This window comes from Cibotium barometz, chromosome 5, assembly GCF_041138505.1.
Source record: "Cibotium barometz isolate CiBa-2024 chromosome 5, ASM4113850v1, whole genome shotgun sequence".
Classification (NCBI taxonomy): Eukaryota; Viridiplantae; Streptophyta; class Polypodiopsida; order Cyatheales; family Cibotiaceae; genus Cibotium; species Cibotium barometz.
The window spans coordinates 29,645,422-29,658,256 of NC_141050.1; the positions used below are offsets into that span (position 1 = coordinate 29,645,422).

The 12,835-nt window shown below is 39.4% G+C and overlaps 1 protein-coding gene across 1 annotated transcript; it reads right to left on the bottom strand.

The window, feature by feature from the left end:
* Positions 1–590: 590 nt before the first annotated feature.
* Positions 591–3,854, bottom strand: LOC147638334 (uncharacterized). The gene is made up of 3 exons (XM_086798258.1): positions 3,322–3,854; positions 2,749–2,878; positions 591–2,476 (listed from the first exon to the last, which is right to left on the bottom strand). The coding sequence occupies exons 1-3, from the start codon at positions 3,452–3,454 to the stop codon at positions 1,090–1,092; spliced, it is 1,650 nt and encodes a 549-aa protein (XP_086654384.1). The 5' UTR covers positions 3,455–3,854; the 3' UTR covers positions 591–1,089.
* Between the last annotated feature and the right edge of the window lie 8,981 nt (positions 3,855–12,835).

The following is a 12,835-nucleotide window of genomic DNA, read 5'->3' on the forward strand; positions in this document are numbered from 1 at the left end:
AAAAAGAAATATTGGGCTCGCTTTTCTAAAAGAGGTATTGGGTTGGAATCTACCATCACAGTGGCATCTAAATTCAACAGCCCGTTAGAGTAATTTTGTTTTTTGTAACACTAGTCAATTGACCCGTGGTCTGCACTCTAAATTTAAGTTTAGAACCTCCTCCTACTCTTTTCGAACCTCCAAATTCAGTCCTCGTGGAAACTTTGTGAAAGTCTTCCTTAAGAGAATATAGAGAAGAGAAGAGATAGAGAGAAGATGCACAAAGTAAAAAGGGCATGAGGGGCTTGGACAAGACCTCGGGAGGCATGTAGTGTGAAAGGGACCAAAAGTGTAGACATCGATGGGCATGAGAAGGGGTACGTGATACAGACTCAAAACGAATGTCCAAGGACGGTCCAAACGTGATCTACCTTGGAACACGCATCACTTTAAATGAAAAGATGAAGGGCAGCATAAATAACAATTTTTTTATGTTACAAACTCACGCGTGTGAGAGGTTATAACGCACGGTCAAGAAGAGCATTGACATTACCTTTGGAATTTATCACTTGCACTTAATGTATACACGTTTCGAATAATATATAAAATAAGACAGTAAACACCAAGCAATGATATATCATATAATATATTCATTGTTCACAAACAGGCCTTGCCCCTAGCCTCATAAATCATTTTTGGCCTCTTTTACCCACATTTGATTAGCCTTTCCCAGCATCTCCCCTTAATTTCATATTAGCATCCACAATTTTGCATTCCCTTGCAATAAAATTATGGAAATCCTTGATTTAGGATGGCTAACCAGGGGCCTTGTTTGCATGCATGGTTTATTCCCCTACCATATATTATAGTTTGATTGCCCATTATCATAATTTGAAAATTTAAAAAAAATTAAACTATTTGAAGCTTGCCCTTTCATCAGACAAGGTGGTGGAGGTTTATCCAAAACTGCCCATCAAGCCTCAAAGATTGAAGTCATTTTGGCAAAGTCTGGGTAAAGGACAAGCCTAAAACTGCCCAACATGCCTAAAGGTTTTGAAGCCCTTTAATAAATGATGATTAGAGAGGGTCATTAGCACTAAATGTGCTGGGTTAAGAGGCTGCATTTGAGCAATTGGGTTGAGGGGGTGCAGCAGCCACAATAGCCTTCATCAAAGAGCCCCAGTAATGCTCTCCATTGCTGTCTGGAGCTGCTGCAGAGCTTGTGAACTGATCTTGCCAGGTTGAAAAGCTAGCTTTAGAGGCCCCATTTACTTCAAGATAAGCATCATCCTCCCCACCAAAATCTAACATCTCATGTGCAAGCAAAGGCATGAAAAAATTAAGTCCCAAATCATGATAAGTGTTCATGTTTTTGCTCCCCATACTCTCCTCTTCAGAGCCCATCTCCTCGTCCTTAATAGTTGGATTTATCACTGGTTTAGGAGGGGTTAACCCTAATGATTGCTCCATTTGGAGTGTTTCATGAGGCCATTGCAGAGATGTAGGGGCTAGCCCATCAAGCTCATCACCATAATTAGATTCCTCTTCATCTTTGATGGGCTGTGCTACACATGAAGCCCAATTCCCAGCTCTGGTCTGCTTAGCATTTCCTGTATTGATCACGTTCTCTTCTCTATTTGGGTCTTCTTGATGCTTTTCTTTGCCCACATTAAGGTCACCATTAGTAGTGTGAGAATCGATTGCTGAAACCACACCTACAGGATCCACATTCTCTGCTCCATTTGGATTTTCTTGCCTCCCTTTGCCCTTATCAAGGTCATCATTACTATAAAATTTGATTGTAGGAGATGGCTTCACCGCAACAGCGGGTTCTGGGCTTTGGTACAGAGCTGAGCAATCAGCTGAAGAGAGGGGTGAAGTAGGGGAGAAGTGATCAGCACAGAGAGCTGCAGAATTGCTACTGCTATTGGTGGGCAGCTTTGCAATAGAGTTCTGCTGTTGCAGCAGAAGGCTGCTGAGGGTGTGATTTGCATCAATAAAAGAAATGGGCTGTTGATGTTGTTGCTGTTGGGCTCTCATTGACTCATTGTAATGCTGCACAAGGAACCCACTCACATCCAACCCACATGAATGCAGCTGTTGCAAGTAAGAGTTGGAGAAACTCAACCCTCTCCTGAATGCCTCCCCAGCATCTGATTTCCAAGCTCTCAGAAAATAATCACCAGACTCGTTCTCTACACCAAAGTCAGCCACAATGTCCGGGTTTTGCCATGCAAGATTAGAGTATTGCTTGGCCAGCCTTGATTCTGCTTCCAGCCTTGCACTCTCCCACTGAGTCCTGTGATAATTGAGCATTGTAAAAGGCGGCTTCGCATCCTCCACCAGTGTTGATACTGTGTTGTGCCCTTCTGGTAAGGGCTTGTGGCTCACTGGGTCCAAACCCATCTGCAGTAGTCTCTTCTTCAGATGGGTATTCCAGTAGTTCTTTATCTCATTATCTGTTCTCCCAGGCAAATGGCTGGCAATGGATGACCATCTGCATACACAATTGTCCCAACAGAACAGCAATTACCTCATGCAAATATCTTGCACACAATTCTCACACCAACAAGGTAGCTTATGCCAAGATATACATGTACTTCAGGCCAATTACATGCTTCCGCTGTCAGCGCGTGCCAAGATATGATACTTTACATACTTCTGCTCATAGAAGACATGCACATATACATGCAACGGCACAGGCAATCCTATCATCAAAAGTTCTTTGACAATGTCAGGCTAGCACATGCAATCCAACACTATCCTCACCTATTGCCCAATAATGCATGCAAGCTTATGATGATCTGCTCCTCTTCTGCAGAAAATTTGCCTCGCTTGATGTCCGGCCTGAGGTAGTTTGTCCAGCGTAGGCGACAGCTCTTGCCACATCTGAGGAGCCCTGCACAAATCAAACAGCAACAGATATTCCTACTTAGGCATCCACATACAGCGCTAGTCCATTATATATTTTGAAAAAACTGTCATCCTGCACTAGTGGCTTCAGATTTTACACCCAAATCCATGTATAATTGAGCTATAATGGTAAAAGCTTACAAATACAGTGTGATCAAAGCAATTTCGCCAGTTTTAGATCAATATACAGGGCAGTTTAACTGCCAAGTTAGCTTAATTAAACCCATTGTTAAGGTGTTCTGAAAGGCAGTTTTAGCTTAATTACAGTAGCCTTGAATGCAGATAAGCGTGGACCTCTTTTAGAGCAGTAATCTTGAATGCAGATTAGCTTAAACCCTTTGTGATAGTGGTTTTCAATTCAAATTAGCTTAAGCACTTTGTGAAGAGCAGTGATAAAGGAAAGTGCAGAAGGGGGCTTAGAGGCAAAACCAGCATGTTTGGGAAGGGACCTCCAGCTTCCATGTCCATGTTGCTGGATATAGGCAACGAGCTTCTGGTCTTCATCAGGGGTCCAAGGGCCCTTCTTGAGGCCCATCTTCTCACAGCAAGGGGCTCTCCCCATTCTTATATAATCTCCAGCTTTTATGGTGCTGTTGAAAGGGGCTGTGATACTGTCAGGCCAAACTGCAATTGGATTCAGAAAGCTTGGAGGGCACACAATGCAGGAATCGCCACAATAGGCTTTGACTGTGCAGACGGTTGATGCAGATGGGTGAGAGGGAGAGCAGGAAAGGAGGGCTAGAGAGAGAAGCAATGTGAAAAAATGCTCAGAAGAGAGATAAGAGAGGGGGGGGGGAACAGAGAGAAGGAGAAGGTGACTTAAACACAGAAGGCTACAGTGATACAATGAAGAGGCTATTGTGTCGCACACGCACACACACACACACACCTGTAATCACAGAGAACCCTTGCATGCGTTCGTGTTGTGCACATGAATGAACCTATGGACGGCAATGGCATTGGCCTGTCATGCGTGTGTATATACATGTGTGTGTATCATGGCTACATGGAATGCTTGTGCGCACCATCAAGACTCCCGGGGTGTTTCTACAAAGGGAATCACGGTTTGGGCTGGCAGAAAAAGGAAAAAAGGTGTGGGAAAATTTTTGCAGCAAATGCACCCATGACCCATGACTCATGAGAGTGAGAGAGAGAGAGAGAGAGAGAGAGAGAGAGAGTGTATAAATAATTTTCTATATATTTAAATGGGAACCAAATTAGTGTTTTTTAATCGAGTTTTATTTCGAAAATTACCCGCAATCGCATAATTTTCTTCTTCTCCTTTTTTTTTTGCCTCGTTAAACATTTTATACTAGTTTGAAAAATCGATCACCAAATCTTAACCCACAACTCTTTCTGCAAATTTGTCCTTGAAGAACTCCTGGCTTTATATTTGCGCCCAAAAAATACATAAATCCCAGTCGGCGTAAAATCTGAAAACATTTAGACTCTCTCAGAGTCACCATAAATCGCCTCCACGAGCCCACGTTCTTCTTCAAAAACATTAAAATTAAAATTTTCCAAAATGCATTTTTTCACATTTGAAAATCATGGTAATTCATATTGGAAAATCTAAATTATGTATGTACTTAAAATTAAAATGCAAAAAATTAGGTGGCAGTAAACATGACCAGGAAAATCACTTGAACTATTGTAATTTGTAGCTCACGCTAATTATATAAACTGGACTCCATTTACACACTAATTAGACTTAATCTATGATTAAGAAGCACTGATCCTACCACTTTCATAATTTAATATAGGCTTATAGCTGTTTAGAAATTAATGTTTTGCGCTTATGTACCACTAAATCAAGTATTTAACTGCTCAGGCCACCCTAGTTATCATTTATTACGCTTGATGTGAATGGCGCCAACAAGCATCCCAGCCGTAGTTAGATCTTAAACTCAAACTTTACTTGAAATTAAACAGGGTACTATACTATGGTGGCAAGTTCCAACGGCACAAACTACGCTGTAATTACCGTAATAACATAGGTTTTAGTGACAAATCGAAGTTAATGATGGCAGATCAAGGGCATGATTAAGAGGCGAGAGGACAAAAGGGGGGGGCTCGAGAGGCTCCTGCGCTTCTGCCACGTGGCAGATTTTTGCTACGTGTCACGCGATTACCGGAGGTGCGAATGTTCAAAAAATTCGAATACCAAGCTTACGAATAAATTGTTTTATTGTATTAAGTTATTAAAAAAAGTTATCCATGATATAATATATCCTCAAATGGGATTTTGGGAGCTTTTTTGCCCAAAAAATTTATGTTTTTACTTTATTATTTTTGTAATTCTGTTTTTTAATATTTTCCCTGATTTTTCAAATTCCACGTCACGCTTTGAAATCAAAGTCAACCACGTGTCTTCATCGTGTGCGTGTGAAGTCATGGTCCGTGGATCTTGATATAAAAGGTTAATATATATATATATTGTCAAGGACTCAAAACCTCAATTTTCATTGTTCAAGCCTCAAATTTCAACTCAAAGGTCCTCTTTGTCACTTGTTCGTGTTCCCATTTAATGCTCTTTTTCTCCATCTTCCAAAGTTTAACTCATGTCACCTTCAACGAACTTTACCCTCCTTAAAGCATGTTCACATGCAACAATGAATAGGCCTTGGACTCTTTCTCAACAATCGACATATTGACACCTAGACTCTAGACTCGTGATTCATTTGGCAACAATAGGTTTCATGTTCTAAGGATCTTTACAGACATAATCCTCAAAACATCTCACCCATTTGTCCCTCACAACCCACCTGCCCGTCATTGGCGAGGGATCCTCGGCAAAATCGACATATCTAAAAATGGTGATGTCGCCTCATCTTTTTACCAACAATTCACTTTGCACATATCTCAACGTAGCTTTGCTAATCAATTTAATGCTTGCACTTTATGTATTCAACCCAAGTGATCTATCAATGTAGTTTTGCTAATCATTCAATGCTTTGCTAATCAATTTAATGCTTGCACTTAACCCAAGTGATCTATCAATGCAGCTTTGCTAATCATTTAATGCTTGCACTTTAGGTATTCAACCCAAGTGATCAACTTGCTTTGCACATATCTCAATGCAGCTTTGGTACTCATGTTAATGCTTGCACTTTAGGTCTACACTAAGATTTAATCCTTATTGTAAAATTCTACTTAATATCCATATCCCCTCCACCAAAACACCCAATGTAGACTTATGGTTGTGCCTTACTCTCCTCCATAATCCCAATGTGCTTGTAGTTTCCCATGCATCTTGCTTCTCATTAAACCCCTTACTACTAAAAGCCTTCGTCCTCACATTACCACTACAACACTTCTTCTTCATGCTATGTCATTTGATCCTTTTTTCACACTGCATGAGGCATCTCGTTATAAAAAGGCAATATCTATTATCCGACCTTGGAAGGATCAAACTTAATCAATTTAAAAAGTCCCAACAACCTTACGCTCATCAAGTGGAGAGGGGAACATGTTCAAAATACCCTTTTGTTTTTTAATTTAGAAAAAACTTGCAAATAGGCTCTTGGCCTTTCTCTTGTTGCATGGTTGGGTTGTCCATCCTTTTTTATGCTACCACTATAAAGATACTTGTCAAAATATTTCACTATGATATTTACACATCATGAGGTGTCCTTGAAATGTGCACAACCCCACCCCCCTCATAACTCTTGGATGCAAGATCTTTGGCGTTCAAGCCCTTGGTTGTCGAGTGGGTGGGGATCAGTACCCTTACGGTACTTACATGCACATGGATGACTAGAAAAATAGAACGAGCTCATGGATAAGCAATATTGCTTGATAATGTCTTGTCTTCCTTACATCGGGCATGTAGGTTCTTGAACATGGCAATAGTGTGGCCACACTCTTACTAAGTGTGAAGAACATGATTTACTTGGTGAACTTGCAAAATCTATGCTAGATGGTGTGGCCACGCACTTTTACTAAGTGTGAAGAGCATGATTTACTTGGTAGTGCTATGTCATTTTGGGTTGGCATCTACATTGTGTGTGTGAGGGGAGGCAAGATGTTCTCCTTAATTTGATTATTAATGGGAGGAAAGGGTTCTTCCTAAATTTGTGCATTCAAATAATTTAATTATCAGAAGTCAAATGTGAAAGGGTAAACAAAGATGAAATTGTTCAGAGATGGGTGATCTCATTCATGATGTATTTGGGATAAAGCCATAGCCCACATGGTTTGGCCACATGTGTGGTATAGGTGGTAAGCAAGAGGCTCTTTTAAACTAATGTACTTGAACCTCACTTTAGTAAGAGGGATTGCAGGGATTGCCAATGGAACTACCATTCATTTAATATTATCATTGTTCTACTTTTAACCCTTTAATTAAGTTCTGTTTATTGTTTATCTGTTCACAACAATGGATTTTCTATTCCTATTTGGCCCTTCCTAGCTACATAGGTTTTCAAGTAGGGAGGATTAACCATCTTTAATTGTCTAAGTCAAATGAAAGTGGTAACTTTGACCTACACATCAAGAATAAGGAGATAAAGTTGACTTACACATCAAGCACCTAAGGAAAAAAAATGTTCATAATAACCCTTCATGCCAACTACACACAAAAGACAAGCACTCTTTTCATTCCTGCTCGTAAACTTTATAGCTTCACCTTTCAAACCCATAAGTACTTAAAATTCATGACATTTGGGTTACATTCTAATTTTGTCACCTAGAATTCTCAAATACAACTTCTAGAGTTTGAAGTTGCAATTTCCTAGAACATTTAGACAAAAAATTTGAGTGTGAATAGGAAAAAAAAGTGTACATTGCATGGGTCCGGAGGGGGGGGGAGCGAGAGAGAGAGAGAGAGAGAGAGAGAGAGAGAGAGAGAGAGAGAGAGAGAGAGAGAGAGAGATGAGGATAATGATTGATGAGCCCAAAGTCTAGGACTCAAGTCCTAGACTAGTGTTGATGGCTCAAACCTAAGACTTGAGTCCATCTAAGACTTATGTCCTAGACTTGGGCCCAAATTATAGGACAAGTATTAGTATATTTACTAATTTGGTCTAGTATACTAATTGATTAATATACTATCATTAATTCACATGATAATAATAATATTTCACATGATAGCATATAGGTAAATAAATTATTGATATCAAATTGATAGGTTTCTTACGTAATTATCTAATACCAAATTAATAGGTTTCTTACGTAATAATTATCCAATATAATCTTAGTTCATTAATTTACTATAAAGTAAGAAGATAAGGAGAGGAAAAAGAAAGAAAGAAGGAAGGAAATAATTTGTTTCTGAGCTTAATCAACCTAAATAGGCCTTAATCAAGTTCATTTATTGTATTTCACTTACCTTATCTACCCTTATTGCATTCACTTATTATAATTTAACACACTCTCTTTACTAACTTCATCTACCCCCCATAAAAAGTGATAGATGTTGAGGGTTTTAATTTTTAGAGGCCTCTAAAAATTCCACTAAAAGTCTTAATACAAAGTCATGCCCTTATGAACAAGCTCTTATGTGTAGCACATAAGAGCTTATACATAAGCTTGTATGCACTACTCATAAGAGCTTGTGAATAATGACATAAATCTTAAAAGCCCTTGAAGTTTTAAACATAAGGTTTAAGGCTTATGCATAAGGGCTCTCAAACCTAAAATAGTAAAATAGAAAGATCAAGTTCATTTATTGTATTTCACTTACCTTATCTACCCTTATTGCATTCACTTATTATAATTTAACACACTCTCTTTACTAACTTCATCTATCCCCCATAAAAAGTGATAGATGTTGAGGGTTTTAATTTTTAGAGGCCTCTAAAAATTCCACTAAAAGTCTTAATACAAAGTCATGCTCTTATGCACAAGCTCTTATGTGTAGCACATAAGAGCTTATACATAAGCTTGTATGCACTACTCATAAGAGCTTGTGAATAACGACATAAATCTTAGAAGCCCTTGAAGTTTTAAACATAAGGTTTAAGGCTTATGCATAAGGACTCTCAAACCTAAAATAGTAAAATAGAAAGATGGGTGCTTTTTGGCGAGCACTTATGGGCGAGCAGTCTTGCGAAACTGGCGAGCGGTTGAAATCGTAACACATGGGTCTCTCTCTCTCTCTCTCTATATATATATATATATATATATGTATATATATATGTATATATATATACATATATATATATGTATATATATATACATATATATATATATATATGTATATATATATATATATATATATATATATATATACATATATATATATATATATGTATATATATATATATATACATATATATATATGTATATATATATACATATATATATACATATATATATACATATGTATACATATATATATATATATATATATACATACATATATATATACATACATACATACATATATATATATATATATATATATATATATATATATATATATATGTATGTATGTATGTATATGTATATATATATATATATATATATATATATATATATATATATATATATATATATGTATGTATATATATATTGATGCATTTACACACCAACACATTTCACACTTTTGCAAGATATTTTACATGTAACACATAGGACATCTCTCTCTCTCTCTCTCTCTCTCTCTCTCTCTCTCTCTCTCTCTCTCTCTCTCTCTCTCTCTCTCGCGATATTGACATATTTCAAACTTTTGCAAGATATTGATAAAAGTCACTTCCATACATGAAAACGTGAATACAAAATCCATGGAAAATAACAATAAATGTTTTTGGCAAACCAATGACATGGTCATCTCTATGACTTATATTCCATGTGAGGCACCAGCACTACTTGAAGTTGTATGATCTTACTAGTTTATGTTGGGTTGTGGAGGTCCCCCCCAATTCGGATATTGATATGGGTTGGTTATGCTAGGCTGTGGTCGTGGAGGTCCCCCCCAAGAAATGAAAGCTCGGGAACACTCATGTTTATTTCATTGGGCACAAAGCCTAAATATACATACCGCAAAGTATGTTATAAAGGCCTTCCAAGGCGGCATGCATAAGAGCATGTGCGAGAAGTGGCGAACCGAGTCAACAAAAAAGGTTGCACTAGCTCAAGGGCGACTTATCCGACAATGGTGGCGAAGTGGAAATGTAAAAGATTTAGATATACCTACCAAGGATCTTTGGCTGAGCTGGTGGGGAGTGCACATTGCACATTGGGGCAATGTAATGATTTTGGTATGTATAAGAACCATTGTCTTTAAAACCAGTGTCTATACTGATGTTTCTAATATGTCTCTAACTTGTTAGAGTCTAAACATGGAAGCTAGTTAGCTGGGGAGGGTTTCAAACAAAAAATAACACTCTACAATGCATGTGTATTAGACATGGCTAATGCTTTATTACAGAGTGTAAAGCAAAATTCATACATGGTGGGCAAGCATATCGGAGCAGGTCCAAGTCTTGAAAAGCTCATTGAGAGGGCAAATGCGCATACTCCAAGCCTAGCACAAGTTGTAAGAACAGTAAAGAGTAACACTGCAGGCACACCTATGTACAAGGCCCCAACTCCTTTGGCAAGTGATCGGGAATCATCTCGACACAAGAGACAACAATGTAATGTAATTGATATGGATAATGATGCTAGTCACCATAGACTTGAGTACAACATGCATGTGAGAGATAGAAAAAGAAAAAAGTGTTGATTAGTTTTAGTAGCGAAAAGAGCTTCATTACGTTGGTTCCAAACATGCCATAAGAGAAGAAATCTGACGGAATGCCAAGTAAAGGGGTCAAGAGTGTGACATTCTCCGAGGAGGACTTCTTTCCAACTGAGAGGGGTGTTCCTGATTTGCATAAAAGCTTTGTTAAGAACACTTAAGAATTGACTCGTGTCGGAGCAGGAAAAGAACAGATGGGGGACAGTTTCCAACTTGGTTTTGCAGCGGGGATAGAGACCATTTCCATGCCCGATTTTCATAGCCTTGTCGAGGGTCCAGGTCGCTTTATGAATGACCAGCCAGGCCAAGAGGGCATGTTTCCTTTCTTGAGCGAAGGCCCAGATAAGCTTGAAGCGGAAGGCCCATTGATGCTTATTCCAACCCAATGACCGTCTATTGTTAAGTTTAAGAACAAGTTTGCCTGTGTGAAAACCATTAGGCAACTTGCCGAGGTTTCTGGACCACCCCCACAAGATGGCTTTAGAAAAGTTTTTGTAGTCACAAATAGGCCCCGGGGGAATGAAAACACTGAGAGAATTACACCTCTGCATGACAAGCTCAATGCCACCCCGGGGCAGGCTGAATTTGTTATTGATTTAATCCCTGGTTAACATTCCGGAAGAATCACATAAGTCGCCCCAAACCTTAATCCCAGCTTTGAAACAAGAAAGGCTGATCTGGACCAGATCATCGGAGATCGGAGCTATAAGATGGCCAAACCAAACCGAGTCAGCAGCATAGGCATAACTCCCTCTCTTAGAGTAAGTTTGGAAACAAAAGATTTTTTTATATTTCATCCAAGACTCCCACATCCTGCAGCAGAGTTTGCTACCTATTGGGGAGAGATCCGCCTTCGAAAACAGAACTTCATTAATCGAGAACCCCTTCCATGATCTCTTGCCTTTGAGCCAAAATTTTCCAACATCTCTTTTGATCAAGTCAGCCCACACATCATTGGAAAATATGGCCCTTTGCACCCACTTAGCCGCGAGCTTTTCAGCCAGCAACCCAATATCAATAATGCCAAGACCCCCTTGCTCTTTATCTAAGCAACAAACCTTGAAAGCAACTTTGCTGATCCTCCTCCTGTCAAGGGAACCTCCCCACAGATAATTACCCAAGATGGAGTTTAGGGATTAAAGTTGGGTCTCTGACGGCTTCCAGCAGGCCAGGAAGTAGACGACGGAGGGGATGATGAAGTGATTGAGGACAAAGGCTCTGGAGGCAACCCTTGTGTTAATGTGGCTCCATTTCTTGACCTGCAGCTTAAGTTTATTGAGCACATAGTCCCACCTTTGTTTAGCAGAGATGTTAAAGCCCATCGGGATACCAAGCAGTCTGAACACGACACCCTCGGGGATAATCTTACAGCCAACGGCAAGAATCGAAGGAGGGGGCCCTCCTTCTAACACTCTGAAGCTGGTCTTGGAGTGGTTTATTTGGGAACCACTGGCCAGGCAAAAGGTCTCAAGGCAGGACATGAAGTGGGCAGCCGTCTTGACTTCATTCCGAAGCAGCACATTAGTGTCATCAGCAAAAAGTTGAAGGCATAAAGGGTTAGGCCTGTTGGGAATCTCGATACCCTTAATGTTGTTGCTGGCTATTTCCTTGTTAACCAACCAACCAAGAGCATCAGCAACAATGGCAAAAAGAAGGGGGGAGAGGGGACAGCCTTGCCTAATAGATTTCCTAAGAGGAAAGGCATCAGTGAGAGACCCATTGACAGCAACCTTGGAAGACGCATTCCCAAGCAAAGTTTGGACATACTTAATGAACTTCCTGTTGAGGCCCATATCCTGAAGGGATTGGAAAAGGAAAGACCAATCAATTCTATCATAGGCTTTATCAAAATCTATTTTGAGGAAGATGTAATTCTGCCCAGAGTTTTTCGCATGCTCCATGCCCTCCCAAAGGCTAATAATAGCATCAAGAATATATCTACCCCTGATGAAACCCTTTTGTTCTTTGAGGATCCATTCGTCCATATAGGGGTTGATTCTACTAGTGAGAATATGAGCATAGACTTTGTAGAGGGAGGTGAGACATGTTATGGGTCTCCAGTTTCCAAGATCTTCTTTCTCATCTTTTTTGTGGATCAGTTTGATGATCCCCATATTGGTCCTTTCAGCCAGACCACCTTTCTTCATGGCTTCCCTCCAGATGTTTAGGATGTGAGGGGTCAGCTCATCTTTAAAAGCAAGAAAGAATTCATTAGGAATCCCATCTTCCCCCGGAGATTTCCTCTTTTTGAGATGAGAG